Source organism: Vicugna pacos, chromosome 33 (assembly GCF_048564905.1).
Source record: "Vicugna pacos chromosome 33, VicPac4, whole genome shotgun sequence".
In the NCBI taxonomy this organism is placed as follows: domain Eukaryota; kingdom Metazoa; phylum Chordata; class Mammalia; order Artiodactyla; family Camelidae; genus Vicugna; species Vicugna pacos.
Window position 1 is genome coordinate 20,799,158 of NC_133019.1, and position 23,023 is coordinate 20,822,180.

Consider the following 23,023-nt stretch of genomic DNA (forward strand, 5'->3'; position numbering starts at 1 on the left):
CTTCTGGTTACAGAAAGCTTTTATGCCCATCTTTTCACTTAAGCTTCAAAAGTAATCCTTGAAAATAGACAGAATGGACAGTTTTACCTCTAAATTACAGACTTGGAAAATGAGAATTTCAAAAGTCTTTTATCTTCTTAGTAGCAGAATCAAGAAAATACAGGTCTTTTCTGTGGTTCTTTCTGTTGCCATATTAGTTTTATAAAAATACCATGAAACAAAGCAATGCCCAGATTTCACTGAACGAGTCTGTCAAAATATTTAGAGAAGAATTAATATCAACTCTTGCAAGCTATTCTGAAAAATGGAAGAGGAGGGATAACTTATTACATGTTCTATGGAGGCTGATATTATTACCTTGATACCAAAACCAGATAAAGACAACACAGGAAAATAAAACCATAGACCAATATTCCTTATGAATATAGATGCACAATTCTTAACAAAATACTAGTACATGAATGCAGCAGCATATAAAAATTATTATCCACCATGACCAGACAAAATTCATCCCAGGAGTACAAGGTGGTTTAATATTTGAAAATCAGTGTAATAATCCTATTAATGAAATTAAAGACAAAAACTTTATAATCGTCTTTATAAACACAGAAAAAACATTTGACAAGCCAATATTCATTCATGATAAACATATTCTGTGAACTAGCAACTGAAAGGCAGCTTCCTCAGTCTGCTAAAAGGAATCTTGCAAAAACCAACAGCTAACATTATAACTAATGCTGAAAGAGTGCCAGGCTTCCCCTTAATTGCGGGAACAAGACAAACATATCTGCTCTTGCTTTTGTTCAACATTTTACTGGAAGTTGTACCAGGGAAATTATCAAAGGAAAAGGTGGCAAAAGCCATTTAAATTAGAAAAGAAGAAGTGTAACTGTCTCTTTCCTCAGATTATATGATAATCTATATGGAAGAATTCTAAGGAATCCACAAAAGTTATTTTTCATAAACAACTTTATCAAAGTTGCAAGATCTAAGATCACCATGCAAAAATCAGTTGCATTTCTACACATCAGTGAACAATCCAAAAATGAAATGAGGGAAATAATTCCACTTAACAATAGCATCAAAATAAAGTACTTAGGGAAAAAAATGTAACCAATGGAGAGGAGGACTTGTACACAGAAAACTACAAAGCATTGTTGAAAGAAAATAAAGACCTCAATAATCGAAAGACGTCCACCTTCGTGGATTGCAACACTTAATACTGTTATAAGGCAATAACTACCCAGAGTGATCTACAGATCCAAGGCAATCCTTATCAAGATTTTAGCTGCTTTTTTTGGAGACATAGACAAGTTGATCTTAAAATTCATATGAATGTGCCAAGGACCCAAAGAGCCAAAACACTCTTGAAATGTGAAGGACTCACACTTCCTGATTCAAAATACTTATTACAAAGCTACAATAATTAGGACAGTATGATTCTGGCTTAAGGATAGACGTACAGACCAATGAAACAAAACTGAGAGTCCAGAAATACTGCTTACATTTATCGTCAATTGATTTTTCACAAAGATGCCAGTACAATAGGGAAAGAATAGTTTTTTTTGAACACATAGTCCATATAGTGTTGGAACAGATGCAAAAGATTGAGTTTGGACCCCCCACCTCACACCATATAAAAAAAGTATCTCAAAATGGATCTTGGACCTAAATGTAAGAGCTCAAATAATAAAACCCTTGTACAAAACATGGTATTTGATTTCATTCATATGAAATGCCAGAAGAGGCAAGTCTTTGGAGACAGAAGTTGATTACTAGTTGCCGAGGGCTGAGGAGGAAGAGGAGTGAGGGATAAGGATTGAGTGCTAAGGAATACAGAGGATGTGGGGAGAATGATGAAATGTTCTAAAATTCATTTGAGGCGATGATTATACAACCTGTGAAATTCATTGTAAAATTGAATGAATTGTACATTTTAAATGGGTGAATTTTATGATATATAAATATCTCAGAGAAACTGTTAGAAATGAAGACCATGGAGATGCCTGATGGGTAAGCAGAAAGGCCTCTTCCCACAGGCACACGAAAATTACAACTGTTTACAAAGCAGCCATCTGTGAGAATGACCTGAAGGCTAGCAGAAAAGATTTTCCCCAGCTAAGACATAAAGAGGGAACCACAACAAGATGGGTAGGAGGGGCGGAGATGCAGTACAGTCAAGACCCACCCCTGCCCCTGGGACTGCCGGGCTGTGCAGCCAGCTGTGCCAGGATCTGCCTCTGCCCACCAGGGGCCAGAAGCCACCATATAAGGCAAGGCCTGGCAGCCAGCTTAGCCAGGGACCAGCCCTGCCTATGGTAGCAAACCCGTGGTAGTCAGACCACCGCAGCAGAAGGGCGTTCTCAGCCTACATAGGGGGTCCTCCTAGATCGGACAGCTCTGGTGAGCAGCGGGGAGAGTGCGTCTGCGCTCCACAGGACATCTCCTGCATGAGGCTGCTTCTCTAACCATGACAGAACCATCCTATGCATGCAAACAAGCAGAGGGAATTAGGCAAAATGATGCCACAAAGGGGTATCTAATAAAGGAACAAGACAAAACCCAGAAGAATAAAGAATTCAAGGTAATGATCATAAAGGGACTCAGTGAAGTCAGAAGAAAAATGGGTGGAAACTGTATAGTTTAGTTTGTCTGTTTTATTGAGGTATAGTCGTTTGTAGTAGCCTCTTCTGATTCTTTGTATTTCTTTGGTGTCTGCTGTACCTTTTCTTTTTCATTTCTGATTTTATTGATTTGGGTCCTCCCCCTGTTTTTCTTGATGAGTCTGGTTAAAAGTTTATCAGTTTTGTTTATTTTTTCAAAGAACCAGCTTTTAGTTTCAGTGATTTTTTTTTCTTTTTTTCAGTCTCTATTTTGTTTATTTCTGCTCTGATGTTGATTTCTTTCCTTCTACTAACTTTGGGTTTTGTTTGTTCTTCATTCTCTACTTTCTTTAGGTTGTTTATTTGAGATTTTTCTTGTTTCCTGAAGTTAGCTAGTATCGCTATAAACTTCCCTCTTAGAACTGCTTTTGCTGTGTCCCACAAGTTTTGGATTGCCGTGTTTTTGTTTTCATTTGTCTCTAGCCATTTTTTAAATTTCCTCTTTGATTTCTTCAGTGATCCATTTGTTGTTTAATAGCATGTTGTTTAGCCTCCCTGTGTTTGTATTTTTTTGCAGTTTCTTTATTGTAGCTGATTTCTACACTGTTTGTGAACATTTATATCTAAGAAACCATTTTAGTTATTTATAGTGTACTTGAAAGGCTTCGGCATCCTCTTCCTGGAATGCAGGATACACATGTAATCTAGTTTCAGTGGCATGAAAATTGATATGACATCGTAATTCATGATGATTCATGTTACATCAGCATAAAACCAACCAGTCCTTTAAGCAAAGCTTTAGATTCACACTTACAGATGGAGCTGTGTATTGACCTTAGGACTCCTCCTTAATTTACTGATAGCATAGAACTTTTAAATGGGAATTATTTTAATTAGAATATAACCGAGCTGGATAGGAAAGAATCATGCTGGATTCTCTTCACCGAGGTCCTAGCATGGAGTAGATGTACTCCTAGGCCACATTGTAAGTGTGTGATGGAGATGGCCAAAAGTGATCTTTTACCATAATCTGGCTAGTTAGTCAAGGTTAGTAGTGCCAGCTGCTTTAATAATCTTCAAATCCAAGTCCATTAACTGTATAAAAATTTATTTCTGCTCGCATCACAGACCTGGGGCAGGTTAGGTGTCCTGTGGGCAGCCCTGTTGCAGAGGAGACTTTGGAACCCAGGCTCCTCCTTCTGATTTCACCATCGTTGACATGGGGGCTCCATAGCTGCAGAGGAAAGAATAGAAAGAGGACTGGAGAATCACAAGGGCTAGGTTCACATTCCAGCGATCGTAACTCAGTTGCACGGCCTTAATCTGATTAGACCTAATGATTCCCCGTTTCCTCTCTTTTGTAATCATACCGGACCTTCTTACTATAATCATACTGGACCCAAATGCACTGCGCTCTTCTTTCTCTCTGGGGTTTTGACCTTTCCTTCACTCATCTTGGAATACTTCCTTTGCCGTATTCCAATAATTTCTATGCTTGTCACTATCATAGACAGCCTCCAAGGCATATTTCTTCAGTTGAAATCTGTTTTCCTGACAAGGAATTCTTACACATTGTTCATGATCAGGGGGATGTTTACAAAGACAGATTCTGTTGATGTGTGTCTGAGACATTTTGCCAGTGCAGTCAACCTTCATCACGACATTTTAATTACTATACCATTTTGTATGGTTTGTGAAACTTTTTTTTCTTAACTGACAGAACATAAGTCATTGAAGTAGAAATCCATTTATACACATTTAACTTGGTTCTAGCTTTTCAGTTCCTGAAAATAATAAATACAACATGCCTATTTAATACAACTTAATAAAATGTATTATCATTATTATTTCTTCAACATAATTACTTATTATAATTTTGTATTTGTAATAATCTCTGGCATCAGTTAAATCATCATTATCTTTGTCATAATGCTTAATAACAATAACAATAATAATTGATAGTAATTATTGAGTGAATGCTTATGTGTGCACTAGGCTAGACTTTTAATATGTGTTATCTCATTTAAACTTTATTCTAATGTTGTTCTATTAAAATTGTGTTTATTCAGATATTAGAGATGGCATTGTTAGAACCCTGAGAAACCGTGTCATCTGCCACATGTATAACCATATGGTTACTTAGCCAGCAAATAGTGAAACTGGGTTTTAAATTCAGATCATTTTTAGGTTCAAAGCTCTCCTTCCTTTTATCTCACCAAACTAAGTGTGGAAAGAACACTGGGTCAGGCAGTTCAAGGCTCCCTAACTTAACTGTGGGATTTCTGGCAAACTCACTCAACCCTCCCTGGTCTTAGCTTCCTCAATTACAGTAACCTTGACTGGGTGCACTTTACAACGTCAGGGAGACAAATGCAGCAGGGTCTGTGGAAACAGTTAAAAAAGTCCACATTCTGTATAAGTCTAAGGGATTATTAAGATATTACCAGGTGGGAGGAGGGGGTAGCTCAGCGGTAGAATGCATGCTTAGCATGTGCAAGGTTCAATCCCCGGTGCCTCCACTATAAAAAACAAACAAACAATCAAACAGACCTAATTGCCTCCCCACCAAAAATTTAAAAAAATAAATAAAACTTTTTGAAAGAGGTATTATTGGGTCACAAATAGAATTCATCAAGAAGACTCTGACAAACATGTTTTGGTTATGCCCCAAATCTCAAATCCCCAAATTGGATACAAAATAAGCAGAATTCCTCTCATGAAATTCAGTAGTGTGCCAATGAAAACACATAAGGGGCCCTCGGACATCTTTAATGTTTCCACAAATATGAGAGAAAGTCATTTATAAAGTTGTTAAAACAAAACTGTCTATAGGTTTGTTGAAACAGTTTTGTGATCCACCTTTGATTAATCTGTTTACAGATTATTTGCTCCTAGCCCTGAGCCATTACTGAACTTCAGATTTCACTCTTTGTTTTACTCAAAATACGCTTTCTGACAATGAACCATCCACGATGTAGCTGTGTATGTCAAGAAATCTGTCTCAAGTCCTTGCCCTTTACCAACCTGCCTTGTGATCCCCTACAATTTGTCTTTCCTCCCCAGGCCTCCTTGTCTCATTTACACTTACGAGATGAGTAGATTGGACAAGGTGATATTTGAGACAAAAGTTACCGAGTCTAGCCGATTTTCAAAATCGTATGTCGTCCTTATAAAAAAATGAAGTTCTGAGCCCAACCACAGAGGGTTCTGAGTCAGGAGATTTGAGGTGGTTCAGAATCCACAGAGGAATTTAGTTACGGCTAATTTGTGCTAGAATTGCACTCAACACACTCTACCAGCCTGTGTGTATTTATTTCATTGCCAGTGTTTGAGGTAAACAGTATTATTATTTCTGTTACGATCTACTCCAAGTTTTTAACTGTCTACTCCTTCCTTATCGTCTCTTGGTGCTTGTCTTTCTTTATAATTGTACCCTTACTTGTAAATATGTAGTTGCTCTATATTCTGAACCTGACATTGCAATACTAACAGTTTTTTGTGATCTAAATCTTGTGTTCATTGCTTGCTTTCCTCCATTGCTTGAGCTTAATTGTATTGGGAGTCTTGAGAGCCTAAGTTGGGGAAGTTTCATATGCCAGTGACTGAAGACTGTCTAGTCTTCTCTGAGGACGGTCCTTACACATGTCTCAAGTCTCAGAGTCCCCATAGCAGCATTCTCTCCACATGGCGCTCAGGACAAGCTGGCTTCGCTCTGCTCCATCAGGGGTCTAGATCAAGGTTTCATTTTTTGTTTATTAGTTTGCTTTGTTTTTATTCGGTTGTTCCTTTTTCTGGTGCGTGTATGTGGCGTGTACTCGAAAACCTCTCCTACATCTTAAGAGATGGCTCAAAAGTATGTTTTTTTTTAAACCTGGATCTATTTGTTTTGCAGCAAGAGGGTCACTCAGCCTTCCATAACCTATCTATTCTTTTTAAAAAATATATACAGATAGCTATATCTATAATATATAATAATAATATGTAATATATATATAGACATCTATATATATCTCCTCTGTTAGAATATAAGCTCCATCAGGGCAGAGATCACAGCCCTCTTAAGCTCAGCTGTACCCTTGGTACTGAGTAAAGTTCCTACACATATTTTCTTAAACCTTCTGTGTAACATTGTTAAAAAGAAAAAAAAAATCTGTGTGACCCAAATATTAACTCATTTCTTACCCACAAACAAATGAAAGCTAATACCTAGACAAAATGATGAATTGATTGAATATTGGAGCCACAAACTTTACTTCAGAGCTATGCTGTCTGGTACATTATCTGGTGGGCACATGTGACTATATGCATTTTAATTTAAATTAATGGAAATCAAATAAAATTTAAAATTTAGTTCTTCAGTTACACTAACCATATTTTCCATTATTATAGAAAGATCTATGGGAAAAATCCTCTATATAAAAATTTCAACCCACTATACGAAGACTGGATTCCTCATCTCTTCATATTTCTTTAGCCATGGTATGTGCCCGAGAATATGCAACTACCATATTATTCCATTAGAAGGTTCTCGTGTACTCTAGTGTCCTTAATTCTGCTTATCCAGCAGCCAGGATGCTTAGTATATAACCGGGTTTTGCCAACCTAAGTCTAAGCACAAACTCTAATATTTGACACAATTCAGTCAAAATGCAAAACACTATTTTTATTACTAAGCAATATATCAAATACCCACTCTCAATCTCCCACCCTCCCCCTGATTAGGTATGGGAGAATGTAAATCCACACACAGCACTTACATAATATATAATTGAATATTTGGAAATTTGTTGGATTTTAAGACCTTTTCAGAATTTTCTCATGTTAAATTGGCTAAGCTAGAAATGTCAATATTTTTGACACATCCAAATGGCTTTCTATTACTATGAGGAGGCTGCACTCATCCTTATGTAACAACATGTTAATGCTTTGTGTAGAATCATTTTTGTAGTATTTCTTTGAAGAAAGTGTAGAATTTCCTGATTTTACAGAATATTTAGTGGTAGCTCCAAAAATTTATTATAGCTTTTGAAGTGTAATTTTATAAATTGGATATATTAAAATATAACAAAATGCCCCATGGTATGTGTGATTGGCAGTGTGGTGACAAAGCATCCCAGACGCTATTCCTTTAATGTGTGTAATTTACCGATCGTGAGATTGTGATAAAAAATGAAATCATTTGCACCCTTTGGGAAAAAAGATAGTGTATGTAGGTGAGGTATTAAAAACTGCATATCAATTTCATATTCCCCACATGATGTTAAATACAAAATGAACGAGGTATCTAAGCAAAACAAAAACATTTCACAATTAGAAAATTTGCACAATGACAGAAAATTTGCTGATATATTTTTCAACTACTAAGCATAAACCTGTTTCCTTTAAATATTGTATGAATCCTGCTGCGATTTAACAAGAAAAGTGGCATCTAATCTTGGAATATTAAATCAACTTTGTCATGCGCTTTACTGTCTTATCTATCAAAACAGGATTCAAATCTATCTCTAGAATGCATTTCTGAGATTTAAAAAACAGCAATGAAACTAGATTACTAACATATGGGAAAATAAAGCACGCACAGAAATTAAAGTGTCTGAAAGGTTATGTTTTGTTTTGATGTCATCAATAAACAATATGAATTTTATTGTATCTCATCTCAACAAAGACTACATTTCAATCTGCAGAGTAAATAATAGCATAATTAGCCTGAGGTGTTAATATCCCTCTAGATACGTACGCACTTTGCTATTGAATTTACTGTTCAACTTAGTAGATATTCTGCCTGAATTCCTGCTTATTGAAAGTGCTTAGCATAGTACTGGCAGGTCATAGATAATAAATATTTGTGAAATAGATGAATAAATAAATAAATGCTTTTAATTTCTTTTAAATTATATTTAGTGTACTTAAGAACTTAAAATTGTCTTCTTTAAATGAGAGTATTTAATGAAGAGTTCATGTTAGAAAATGAAAACATTTTAAAAATGTTTTTAACTTGTAGCTACTATAAAGGCATATAGTAGGTTGAAATTTAAAAAGATCAGTAGCCCTCTGGGAGAAATTGTTGCTAAACACCTTATTTATTTGATAATTATATTCTAAGAATCAAAATACAATAATTTAATGATAAAAATAAATAAGCAAGCAAGGAAAACAAAAACTCATTTTCTTTATTACTGAGTAGTTTTTCACTCAGCATAATTCTTTACAAATTCATCTAATATTTTGCCTGTATCAATAGAATATTTCTTTATTTTGCTGAATAGTAACTCATATTTGGTTGAAATACATTGGGATTGTTTCTAGTTTTGACTATTGTACATATGTCTTATGGTTCTTTATTTCTAGTTTTATTCCATGTAGTCAGAGAACATAGCCATATAATTTTGATTTTAAAAATGTGGAGATTTTGTGTGTGTGTTTGTGTGTGACCCAGGATATGGTCTATCTTAATGTATGTTCTGTGGGGTCTTTGAAGAATGTGTATTCTGTTGTTAGGTGGACCATCCTGTATCTGTCAACTGGCTCCTATTTGTTGATTTCGTTGTTTTGATCTGTATTAGTTTCCTGTGGCTTCTGTAACAAATTACCGCAAACTTGGTAGTATAAGGCAACAGAAATTTATTCTTTCACAGCCCTGAAAGTCAGAATCTGAAATCGAAGTGTGGATAGCTCCTTGCTCACTCCAGAGAATCTAGGGGAAAATAGATTCCGTAACTCTTCTAGCTTCTGGTGGCTCCTGGCATGCCTTGGTATTTCTTGGCTGGTGACTGCATCACTCCAGTCTCTGTCTCTATTTTCACATTTCTTCCTGTGTGTGTCTGTGTGTGTGTGTGTGTAATCTCCGTCTGCTTTCCTCTTATAAGGAGAAACACTTGTGATGAGTATCAAATGGTGTTACAATTTTTGTTTCAATTATCACATATAATATAGTCAACTCATGAGGAGAGGATAATCTATTGTATGCCCCAGTATTTTTGGTCTTTGTGTTCTCTTTTCCTTCCTGATGCCCCTTAGAGTATTATTTCTCTTATTTTCTTTCTGTTTGATGATCTTTCTTTAGCTATTCTGTTAGGACAATCACTATTAATTTTCCTTCATCTGCAGATATCTTTAATTTCCCCTTCATTCTTAAAGAATAGCTTCCCCAGACATAGAATTCATAGCTGACACTTCTTTTCTTTCAATATTTGAAAAAAATTCTCCTTTCTTCTGATTTCCATAGTTTCAGATGAGAAATCAACTGCCATTAGAATTAGTGTTCCCTGTGAGTAACATCTTCTCTGGATCCTTTCAAGATGTTTTCTTTGAATTCAGTTTTCAGAAATTTAATTATGATGTTTCTTAAAGTGAATTTCTTTGGGTTTATCCTACTAGAGATTTACATAGACTGTTGATTCTGTGTGTTTATGTCTTCAATCAAATTTCAGACATTTTCAGTTATTGTTTCTTCAAATACTTCTAGGACTCCCATGATATGAATGTCGGATTTTTTTGTAGTTGTCCTATAGGTCCCTAAAACTTTATTTTTTTCAGAATATCTTCTTTGTTCAGATTAAGTAAACTTTCTTTAACTGTCCTAACTGATTCTATCCCCGTCATCTCCACTCTATTTTTGAGCTCACTCCCCTTAATATTATGCTTACCGGTTTATGAAATCTGATAGATTTAATGGTAGTTGATTTTGTATTATCCCTTAAGCTATTTCATCAAAACTTTAATATATTTTAGGAGGCAGTAAAACATTAGAGGGATGTTTCAATTTAATGCAGTTTTTCACAAATCTATTTCTTCTACATAAAGATATGTAGTTCTTATAATAGTTATGCATATTCCTAAATTAATAAATGCAGATCATGTGAATTTCTATATTTATAATTATAAAAAAGCAAACATAATTCAAGAAAAATAATGTTATTTTCCAAAGAAGATAAAACTGCATTTATGACAGAGATGTGCCAGTTAAATTTGCCCAATTATAAGGAAAAAATTCACTGATGAAAAACATTTTTAGAATGAAGTTATTTGCTGTGTATATTGGGGCTTCTCTTTCATGAGTTTTTTCCTGTACTGCAAGAGGTAAGTGATTATCTTTTCTCTCAGGCTCTGTTGATTCAGAGATTTCAAAAAAATCAACTAATGGCCACATTCAAATCAAGAATATAGATGGGATACAACATACTCCATTCAACTTCTTTGGAAGTTAAAGAAAAGCACTCTTATTTATTACATATAGCACACAATATATAATATTTATGCCTATTATAAATATACTGATTTCTTTTTTAAAAAATAAAGAGAGAGATGGAAACAAAGGCAGAGAAGAAAAAGGTCCATTTGTGATGGGAAATGTGGAGGTTAATATACAGGAAAAAGAGAAAAAGGAAAAGGAAGAATCAATGAGGAAAATGAAGGAAAACCAGTGATGAGAAAGAAAGACAGGGAAGCAGGCAAGATAAAGACTAAGATAGAATGTTGGAAAAAAAAAAGGAATATTTCCAAAGAACAAAGGGGAGAAAGCAGAAGTAAGATGTAGAAGAAAAAGAAAATAATTAAAAAGAAATGGAAGAAGAAAGAGAAAGAGACCAGTTGGAGGTCTAAATCTATGAGAATCAGAGGATTGCTTTTACCTTAAAACTTAAGAAAAAATTAACATACTAATTTTGAAACTATGAGGTTGTACATTATGTGTATCTTCCTTATTACACTTTTAATAGTCTAACAAGTATATGTTGTTAACAAACCCTTTTCCTCAAAAAGCGTACCAGGCATGTATGAAATAACGTGGAAATACTTTTCAGGACAACTCTTTTCTTTGTATCCAAACTGTAGCCTGCAGTCTTTTAAGAGCCCACCTTGAGTGAGGAATTGAAGGGTCTTCTTCATTTTATTCTCTGGGCTATGTAGTTGTGCTTCTCCCTCCCATATTGTGATATCTTGAAAAGGGGAACCTTATTTTTTATGCTGTTTATCCAGAGCATGACTAGGTAATTAAAAAACACTCAGTAAACACTTCAATAAATAAATGAGAGTATTATGCATAAAATGATGAAATACTGAACCCTAGCAGATTCTGTATATAAAAAGAGAACATTTAATTTCATAAAAATTATATCATCAAGCAAGGATTCAATTTTATTTCCTTAGAAAGAATAGATCTTGGTTAATGGTGCAGGGGAACAAAATAAAACATCTGCAGGCTTAAAAATCCAGATCTCTGTAGTTTTACCCCATATTTGTTCTACGTCTCCAGTGTTATCAACTAGACTAACTACTTCATGTTATGAAGAACAAAAGAAAGTAAACTTATTGAGCACATCCCATGTATTAGGGGAAAGTGATAAAAGTAAAACTGATGTGGAGTCTTGGTTGGTCAGCATGCAAGCTGTTCTCTCCAGGTAATTACAACTAGCGTCCCCTCCAGATGAGCTGAAATTGTTATTCCAACCCAAATAACTGGATTGGGATAACCACATCCTATGTCTCCCTTCCTTTCCTACTTACTGGTGCTCATCCCTTCTGAGCGGTCCTCAGGGCACCAGGCTAATATAGTGTAAGCCAGTGTTCCTGAAGTTCTCCCTTAAACATCGAGTCTCCAAATTCTCCAGTCAAAGAGCACAGCAAGGAGAGATAGGTTTAAATTACTACACCTTCAGATTCTTTATCTTACTAACTCAATTCCTTTAATACTATCCCGATTTGGGGGGCTCTTTTCAGCTTATATTGAATGTGCTCGTTGATTAATAATTATTTTCTGGTAATGTTGGCTTAATGATAACTAATTTTAAATTTTTATTTTTAAGGCCAAATGAATTGCAAACTAATCTAGTCAGTGTAAAAACTACTGTATTTTCACAGGACTACAACTGGAGGAAAAATGAATTACATAAGACTAAACAATTATTTTGATTTATTTAATCTCCTAGACTTGTTTTCTGAGTGTTATTTTAATGACAGTTGAATGTAGCTATTTCAACAGATGGATTTATCCTACTTCTATTATTATTAAGCAAGTTGAAAGTTTTTGAACTGGCTCATGAGACAGTTTCATGATGTACAAGGGTGCAACTTCATTTTGAATGAAAACGTTTTCCTGTTTCATTTCTCATTTATCTCACTTTCCAAATTTGTTCATTATCTTAAGACAGTGGCCAAGTGGGAAAAAAGCAATGAATGTTTCTATCTTGAACATAACTTTTACATTGGCTGTAAATCACATTTGAATCCGCTTCTATGAGTGCAGAAAGTCAGTAGAGCTAATAAAACATTTTTTGTTCTTCCTCTACATCAGATGATAAATTTTTGTGAACCTACTATGTGAAGAGCGCTGATCAAAATTACATGTTAATTTTGCAGGTGATGGAAGTCAAAGGACAAATGATCCATGTCCCAGAATCAAATTCCATTTTATTCTTGGGCTCTCCATGTGTGGACAAGCTGGATGAACTTATGGGACGAGGGCTGCACCTCTCAGACATTCCAATCCATGACGCTACCCGAGATGTCATTTTGGTTGGCGAGCAGGCAAAGGCCCAAGATGGCTTGAAGAAGAGGATGGATAAATTAAAAGCAACTTTAGAAAGAACTCACCAGGCCCTGGAAGAAGAGAAAAAAAAAACAGTGGATCTTCTATATTCTATCTTCCCTGGTGATGTAGCCCAGCAGTTGTGGCAAGGGCAGCAAGTGCAGGCCAGAAAGTTTGATGATGTCACCATGCTCTTTTCAGACATTGTTGGCTTCACAGCCATATGTGCCCAGTGTACCCCTATGCAAGTGATCAGCATGCTGAATGAACTGTACACAAGATTTGACCACCAGTGTGGATTTTTGGATATTTATAAGGTAATGGAATTTAGTTACTTATATATAAAGACTTTTTAGTCGTAAATGGTCATCTTAATTAAATTGCAAGTATACAATTTTCTTTTTCTATTTAAACTTGAGAATAAATGATGGACACCTCTTTAATTTAGAAATATTTATATGGAATCCAGGTAGGTCTGCTTTATAAGTAAGCTTTCATTATGAATTGATTTATATTATAGACATAGGTAACTGTGAATCATGATATTCCTCAATGAAGAAAGATTCTGTAGAGTTAGTCCCCTAAATTCATTATTATAAAAAAAATGCTTGCTGAAATCTAGGCAACTTTTACCACATAATTCGTTTTTCTTAAAGAGTAGGATTCCAATATGAACTAAAAATCTTACCTTGGCAGTTAAAAACAAACAACAAGTTATGTTAAAACATGCATTGCATTATCAGTTAAATCATGGTTAACTGGTATTTTGCACTTCATTGTCAATTAAGTGAGATCCCACTAATCCTGAAGAATACATGTAAATAATTCAGCTATTGTCCAAATTATCAATGGTTTTTAGTGGAAGCACCTTTATTTTCCAAACTACATAATGGAAGGGTTTTGCAAATGTATACAAATCACCATTTGTTAGCGTGATCTGATGAACTCCTTGTTAATTTCTTATTAAAATTATAGCAATATTTTGAGTGATTCAGATGCATGTCTACCTAATGAATAATTCTGTAACGATACATAGAATATCATATGGGTTGCATAATGTCAGGGCATACGACTTTTTTTTTTTTTTTGAGGACAGCAATTACTTTTAGTATAGATAAACAGTGGTGAACTTTAGATTTTTATTTTCTTCTTAAACTGAACTTTCTTATGAAATTTTAGCAATAAATTATAAAGTAATATGATTCCAGAGCCAGCTGGTATTTTAATTTTTCTTTTTTTACTGAATGAAAGATTTTTCAAATTCCATAGTAGTTTTATAATTTTCAAAAATTTCACATACATGATTTCATATAATCCCATAATAACCCATGTTTTAATCCTCTACCCCTATATTGCCACGTCCCCCTTCAGTCTCCCCGCTGGTAATTGCTAGTTTATTCTCTACCTCTGTGAGTCTACTTTTTTGTTGTTGTTGTATTCAAAAAATAAGTTTTTAAAAATTTTTTAGATTCCACATATAAGTGATGTATAGTATTTGTCTTTCTCTGTCTGACTTATTTCACTCAGCATAATGCCCACTAAGTACATCCATGTTGCTGAAATGGCAAATTTTTTTTACAACTGAGTAGTATTTCACTGTGTATCTATATACCACATCTTCTTTACCTATTCATCTGTGGAGGGACACTTTTGGTGCTTCCATACCTTGGCAATTGTAAGTAACACTGCTGTGAACATTGGGGTGCGTGTATCTTTTTGAATTAGTCTTTTGGGGCTTTTTTGGGTATGTACCGAGGAGTGGAATTGCTGGGTCATATGGTATTTCTATCTTTAGCTTTTTGAGAAATCTCCATACTGTTTTCCACAGTGGCCGAACCAATTTACATTCCCACCAATAGTGTATGAGGGTTCCCTTTCTCCACATCCTTGCCAACATTTGTGATTTGTGTTCTTTTTGATGGTAGCCATTCTGACAGGTATGAGGTGACATTTTATTGTGGTTTTGATTTGTATTTCCTGGATGATTAGCAATGTTGAGCATCTTTTCATGTACCTGTTGGTCATCTGCATTTCCTCTTTGGAAAAATGTCTACTCAGTTCTTCTGCCCATTTCTATTATGGTGTGTGGTTTCCTTTTTTTTATGTTGAATTTTATGAGCTATTTACATGTATTGGATCTTAACCCCTTATCAGTCGTATCATTTGCAACTATCTTCTCCCATTCAGTAGGTTGGCATAGACAGAACATGCCTCCACATAATAAAGGCCATATATAAAAGACCCATAGCTAACATCATACTGAAAGGTGAAAAGCTGAAAACATTTCTTCTAAGATCAGGAACAAGACAAGGGTGTCCACTCTTGCCACTTTTATTCAACATAATTCTGTAGATCTTAGCCACAACAAACAGAGAAGGAAAAGAAATAAAAGTAATACAAATTGGAAAGAAGTAAAATGTCACTGTTTGCAGATGATATGATACTATACGTAGCAAATCCTTAAGATACCACCAGAAAACTACTGAGCTTATCAATCAATTTTGTAAGATTACAAGATACAAAATGAATATACAGAAATCGGTTGCATTTCTATACACTAACAATGAACTATCAGAAAGAAAAATTAAGGAAACAGTCCCATTTACCATCATATCAAAGAGAATAAAATACCTACGAATAAACCTACTTAAGAAGGTAAAAGGCTTTTTTCTTTATTCAGAAAACTCTAAGACACTGATAAAAGAAACTGAAGATTACACAAATAGATGAAAAGATATACCATGTTCTTGGATTGGAAGAATCAATATTATTAAAATGATCATACTACCCAAGGCAATCTGCAAATTCAATGCAATCCACAGATTCAGTGCAATCCCATCAAAAATACCAATGACATTTTTCACAGAACTAGAACAAATAATTTTAAAATTTGTATGGAAACACAAAAGACCCCAAATTGCCAAAACAATCTTGAGAAAGAAGAACAGAACTGGAGGTATCATGCACCCTGACTTCAGACTGTTACCAAGCTACAGTAATCAAAATTGTATGATACTGGAACAAAAACAGACACATGGATAATTGGAACAGAACAGACACCCCAGAAATAAACCTAAAAACTTATGGTCAGTTCATCTATGACAAGCGAGGCAATAATAGACAATGGGAAAAAGACAATCTCTTCAATAAGTGGTGCTGGGAAAACCAGACAGTTACTTGTAAAAGAATGAAATTAGAACATTCTCTAACACCATATACAAAAAATAAACTCAAAATGGATTAAAGACCTCCATGTAAGACCAGATGCTTTAAAACTCCTAAAGGAAAAATACACTCTTTGACATAAATCACAGCAATATTTTTTTTTGGATCCTTCCCCTAAAATAATGGAAACAAAAACAAAAATAAACAAATGGGACCTAATTAAACTTAAAAGCTTTTGCACAGCAAAGGAAACCATCAACAAAACCAGGTGTTCTTAATGTATCTTTAATGGCATTGTGTACATATGTATCTAAAATAGGTGTGCAGGTGGCTTTGCTGTTTAAAAGGCTTAAGGGGGTTGAGTCTGGTGGTCCAGACTAGGCAACACACATGTGCTGAAGCCAGAGTAAGGACGGTATGGCCAGAGGGAGGAAAATGCAAGTAAGGGAGAATATTACCCTTGTACAGAGTAAAAATAAGTACATTATAAGAAATACATTCAGAGGGATATAAATTAGAAATCCTCTATCTGCCTAACTTAAGTTTTCTACTTATTACAATCTTTCCAGCTTAATTTCTAGAACATTTGCAAAGTACTATTTTAAGCCAAGAAGTATTTGCTAAAATTTAATTGCTATTGAAAAAAATCTCAATGGTAGCATTTTTAAGGGCCATAAATCTGTTGATTTAATAAAATTAATGAGTTCTGCTGGATTTAATGTCTGTGTAGGATTTTTGGTGGAATAATCATACCACGGAGAAAAATACTGTATAGACCACTTTTGTTTTATGTTAGAAATGTGAAAGGAAACCAGGTAAAGTTGAATGCCAAGAATAAAGAACTAGCAAACTAGAGGGAGTACCCCACGGGGGCATTTGAAGTCTGTTACACACAATAATAGCCCAGTCTTTTAATGTACATATTGTCCCTCTCTTGATCATCTTATTATTCCATGTTTTCCTATCATATGGAGATGACGCAGTGAGGAATTATAATTCCAGTGGTAGAATTCAGTTAAATTAAGCTATAATAGGAAGTTTCTGCTAAGATAACCAAACCTATAAAGTAGAAGTTTTAGGAAGATGCTATAGACCTTCCTGTGCCTATTGCAAGCCTTTATGATGCTTGACTGCTGGAATATTACAGGTGTATGATGAATACTAAGAACTAGATAAACTGAAGGAAGCATGGATTATAATTTTGATCCTCTCATAACTAGAAAAGCAAATATTCAGTACATGTTAACATAAATAATGTATTTTTCTCTTCAGATTTTTAGGGGGTAGAAGATAAACAATCAAGAACGAGTAATTCTTTTTTTTTTTTTTACCTTTTTCTCTCACACACACACACAAATCTGTAATGATAAAAGTTAACTTGAAAACAAATACTTGTTTTTCATCCGTCTTGACATTTGAGCATGGATTTATATTGGACTTCAATTTTTTTCCCTCCATGTGCTGCATCCATGATGCATTGTCTATGAGTCTGTTCCATTTTGAGTTTCTGTGAACAGCAAGAACCAAGAAATCTGAGGGCTGATGCCTGCATCTTTACATTTTTTTCCTGAAGTCATTTTTTTTGTTTTTTCAGTTTTATTAGGTAGAATTGTTACAATGTGACTGCACATATACACTATATTGCACATAAATACATAGACACAATATACTGCACATATTATTAATTTACATACATATACTGTTCATTGTTTCTAAGAACGTTTAGAGCTTTAGCTTTTTAAACTTACTAGTTATCAAAGGAATAAAGCCAACCACAAAATAAGAATTAATTCAAAAAGATACATACATCCCACTATTAATAGCACATTATTTATAATTGCCAAGATACGGAAGCATCCTAAGTGCACATCAATAGATGAATGGATAAAGAAGATGCAGCATATATATGTAATGGAATTCAACTCAGCCATAAGAAAGAAGAGTATTTTGCCATTTGTAGCCCTTCATTCACTTTTTTTTCTTTTCACTTCAAAATCCAGAATTTTATGTTTATTGGCATAAACATTTTCATTGCATCAAAAAACAACAAAGTACCTAGAAATAAACTTAACCAAGGAGGTTATGTATGTTCTGAAAACTGTAAAACATTGATGAAGGAAACTGAAGATGATACAAAGAAATGGAAAGATACGTTGTGCCCTTGGATTGGAGGAATCAACATTATCAAAATGGCTGTACTATCCAAAGCAGTCTACATATCTAATACAACCCCTGTCAAAATACGACATTTTTCACAGAACTAGAACAAACAATTCCAAAATTTATATGGGACCCTAACAGACCCCAAACTGCAAAAGCAATCTTTTTTTCTCTTTCTTCTTTTGTTCTCTTTTCTTATGGTTTGATGACTGACAAGTTCCTTAAACATTTGTTGTAAAGTTGGTTTGGTGCTGCTGAATTCTTTTAGCTTTTGTTTATCTGTAAAGGTTTTTATTTCTTCATCAAATCTGAATGAGAGCCTTGCTGGATAGAGTATTCTTGGTTGTAAGTTTTTCCCTTTCATCACTTTAAATATATCGTGCCACTCCCTTCTGGCCTGTAGAGTTTCTGCTGATAAATCAGCTGATAAACTTAATGGTAGTTCTCTTCTGTGTTATTTGTTGCTTTTCTCTTGCTAGCTTTAATATCTTCTCCTTATCCTTAATTTTTGTCACTTTGATTACTATGTATTTTCCGTTTTGGGTTGATCCTGTGTGGAACTCTCTGCACTTTCTGGACTTGGGTGACTGTTTCCTTTCCCAAATTGGGGGAGTTTTTGGTGATTATCTCTCCAAAAATTTTCTCAGGTCCCTTCTCTCTCTCTTCTCTTTTTGGGACCTCTATAATGTGAATATTAGTGCACTTCCTGTTGTCCCAGAGTTCTCTTGAACTATCCTCATTCGTTTTCAATCTTTTTTTCTTTTTTCTGTTCTGCAGTAGTTATTTCCACTAATCCACTATCTCATTGATCTTTTCTTCTGCCTCATTTAATCTATTCTTGGTTCCTTCTAGTTTGTTATTCATTTCAGTGATTTTATTCTTCAACTCTGTTTGGGTATTCTTTATATTTTCCAACTCTTTGCTAAAAACTTCACTCTGTGCATCTATACTCCTATTGAGTTCTCTGAACTTCTTCACCATCATTACTTTAAACTCTCAGATAAATTGCCTATCCCCTCAACACTTAATTTATACTTCTGGGATTTTATCTTGTGCCTTGGCCTGGGAGATATTCCTCTGTCACTTCATATTGTCTATCTTTCTACTTGTATTTTTAGGTAGGTTAGTTACATTTCTCGACCTTGGAGAGGTGGGCCTCTGTGGCAGACGTCTTATGTGTTCCAGCGGTACCCTCATCTCTTGTGACCTAAGAGCCAGGGTTCAGCCTGTCCCAGTGTAGTCTGGCCTGTGTTTGTGGATACCAGGCTTTGGGTTTGTTGTTTTCTTATTTCTGGTATCTGGCCCCTGGTGGATGAGGCTGGGCTAAAGGCTTACGCAGTTTTCCTGGCAGGAAGAGTCAGTGCTTGCTCACTGCTGAGTGAAGCTTGGTCCTGGACCTCTGGTGGGTAGAGCCATGTCTGAAGGCATTTGGGGCTCAGGAAGTCTGCTGATGGGTGGGGCTGTATTCCTACCCAGTATGTTGTTTGATCTGAGGCTTCCCTATAGGCTGCTGGGTGGGGCTGGGTCTTGGTGCCTATGATCCAATCCAGATGTCAGCCTCCAGGAAAGCTCATGTAGATGAATACTCCTGGAATGTCCAACACCAGCTTTTATGTTCCCTACATCCCCAGGAGACCTTCTAAAACCAGCAGGCAGGTCTGGCCCAGGTTCCTGTGAATTCACTGCCTCTGTCCTTTGACCTGGTGCACACGAGATTCTGTGTATGCTTCCCAAGCAAATGAAGTCTCTGAGTCCTGTGGGGCTCCTGGAGCTAAGCCCGCTGGCCTTCAAAACCAGATGTCCTGGGGTTTCCTCCTCCTCCCAGTGCCGGAATCCTGGGCTGGGGAGCCTAATGCGGGGATTAGAACTCTCAGTCCTGAGGGAGGGCCTCTGCGACTTAATTATCCTTTAGCTTGTTGGTGGCCCACTTGGGGAGGGTGGGGCCTGATTGTATCACGAGCACGTGTTTCTTACCATCCCACTGTGATTCCCTCTTTATGTTGCCAGTTGAAGAAGATCTCTTTTGCGAGGTTCCACTCTTTCTTCTGATGGTTGTTTGGCAGTCAGTTGTGGTTTCATTGTGGTCACAAGGAGAGACGAGCTCATGGTCCTGCTAGTCCACCATCTTGACTGGAAATATCCAGTAATTCTAACTTTTTAAGTCAATGGCATTTAGAGTAGTTATTATCTATTAACTAAGGTAATAACAATAGCACTGAATATTGAAGCAATCTAATGTGAGTTTTGCTTCATTTTATATTTTTGTCTTTGAAAAGCCCTTTAGTTTGAAATAAAGATGAAGCAAAAAGGAGAATCTTTCTCCATGCTCCTCTTATTGCATTCAGCCAAGGCTGCAGTTCCCCAGTGCTATCTTCAATACACTCCTTAGAGCTTTCGACTTTTCACCCTTAACCACTTTCATCCAGTTTCATAACCTATAAAGTTAAGATACTAAGTGTATATGCTGCATAGTTATAGTGTGAGCATTTCAATTAGTTGAAATGTGCAAAGTGCTTAGAATAGCACCTGGTATATAGTAGTAAAAGTGCATGTTAGTTGCCACATTATTTCTCAGACAGGTACATTTATATGTGGGAGTGGGTGTATTATGTGATTATTTTGTATGTTTTTGTCTGTACCTAACTAAAAGTGTATGCAGTGATTATTAGAAAAGGATAAAATGTGATCTCATTTAATCCTGCATGACTAACAGGGGATCTTTTTACATTATCTCCATTTTCAGAAAAAGAAACTGGTTCAGTAAAGTTAAATAATCCAGATAACATTGTGAATAAATCAGAATTTGAATCAAGACTTGTCTGATTCTAAAACTTAGAGTTTTTCCACAAGCCCAGTCTGTGATCTAAACAAAGATCAGATAATTAAAAACAGTGAAAACTATTTCAAAACTATTTTATAAGGAAAACATTATGACAACCTTACCCACTTCCATCCCCATATCTTCAGTAGTAAATAGTTCAGAGTTATGAGAAGCTGTGCCTTTAAAAGTTAGTGACTCTTCCATCTGCCATCCTCCCTTTTTGTCAGAAAGTAGCCAGCATCTTCCCCCTTAAATTCTCTTATGGAGAGATAGTATACCAAGGAGACAGTGAGATCAATGATCTCAAGTTCAGGAAATAAGGAGTACAATTAAAAAATAACAAAACTAAATAAAAGTTGATATGTTTATTTTAATCACCTTGCCTAGGGAACTCTAAACATGTTAGTAACAAAATACCTTCCTCTATTGCGGTGGGAGTAGAGAGGCATTCCCATCATAAACCCAAAACTTGGGTTGCAAATGTTGGTAGAATTAAACACCGAGTATCAGTGTCAGGTTTGGGTTGGGAAGAACAGGTAGAAAGACAAGACTGGGCAACCAGGAAACACTAGGACCAGAATTCTGGCAGCTCAGGGAATCCAATGTTGACATCTGAAAAGCAAAACTAAGTTCATACTGGCAAGGGAACACAAGTACTCTAAGTCCAGGTGAAACAGCTGAATCCAGCAAAGAAAGAAGGAACAGAAATCCAGGCTCAGTCTTAGAGGATGCAAGACACAAGTATCACAGAAACCAGGCAGCAAGTATGGAAGATAGGCATCAGGACAAACTTTAATGGGAACCCGAATCTTTACCCTGGGCAGGACCAGACTTACAGCCAGACGATGCACAGGACTCCCACCATGGAGTCAAGGAGGAACCAAATGTGGAAACTTCAAAAGAATATAGAGATGTCTACTGAACTTTTAAATTCTAAAACAGGAATTAAACCCACAGAGATACTAGAGTTAGCAGGTTCATTCTATCCATTCTTGAAAATGAGTCACGATATATGGGGGCACTCTTGCAATTAACACAGTTTGAAAATTGCTGGATACCTTGAGTTTTGAAAATATCCAAAGACCAATGGAAACACTTTGTTGACATCATAAGCTCCAAACCTCCATCAATACAATATCAATAAAAAGGACTATAAAGGCCGTTAAGATGATGTATTTGCTTAATTTTTTAAGTAGATGGTAAATATCCATGAGGGAAAGGTATATGTGTAAGGTGATCAGAGTTCAGTGTTGAGTGGGCATGTTAATATCCCAGGGAAACTGAAAATCAAGCAAACCCTTTGGATGCAGACGTCTTGGTGAAGACCGCTTCGTCTTTGCACAACTAGTATGTTAATAGTTTGTAAATTTGATAATGAGCTCTCTCAGACTTGAATCCCCATCTTTACCCTCCTTGGTAAGAGCTGAAAGCAGCTGTTTCTCACATAAAGTTACAAGGCTGCAGGACTCTGACTCAAATTCAGTTTGTCTTGACATTTGATAACTAATAAAACTACGGTTCACTGGATGTCAGACAGGCTTCAGAAAATGAATTTTCACCATTCTAAGTGTGAATTGGATTTTGTGGGGAAAAAAATGAAATGCTACGTTTCTCCCTGTTATTGTCTTATGATAAAATTTCCCTTTCAAGTACTTAGATGCTTAGGCTATTCTTGGAATTTTATAAATATGTGTATATCATTTTACTGCATTTCTGAGCACTGCACACCAGTTACATGTAGTAAAGAGT

At 35.6% G+C, this 23,023-nt stretch overlaps 1 protein-coding gene across 1 annotated transcript in view; it reads left to right on the top strand.

Annotated features, from left to right (window-relative positions):
* Nucleotides 1-23,023, top strand: part of GUCY1A2 (guanylate cyclase 1 soluble subunit alpha 2) — a 252,611-nt gene that overhangs the window by 120,696 nt on the left and 108,892 nt on the right. Inside the window, exon 5 of the mRNA XM_072953952.1 lies at nucleotides 12,960-13,445. Coding sequence (XP_072810053.1) covers nucleotides 12,960-13,445 — 486 coding nt within the window. The remainder of the gene's footprint in view (nucleotides 1-12,959; nucleotides 13,446-23,023) is intronic.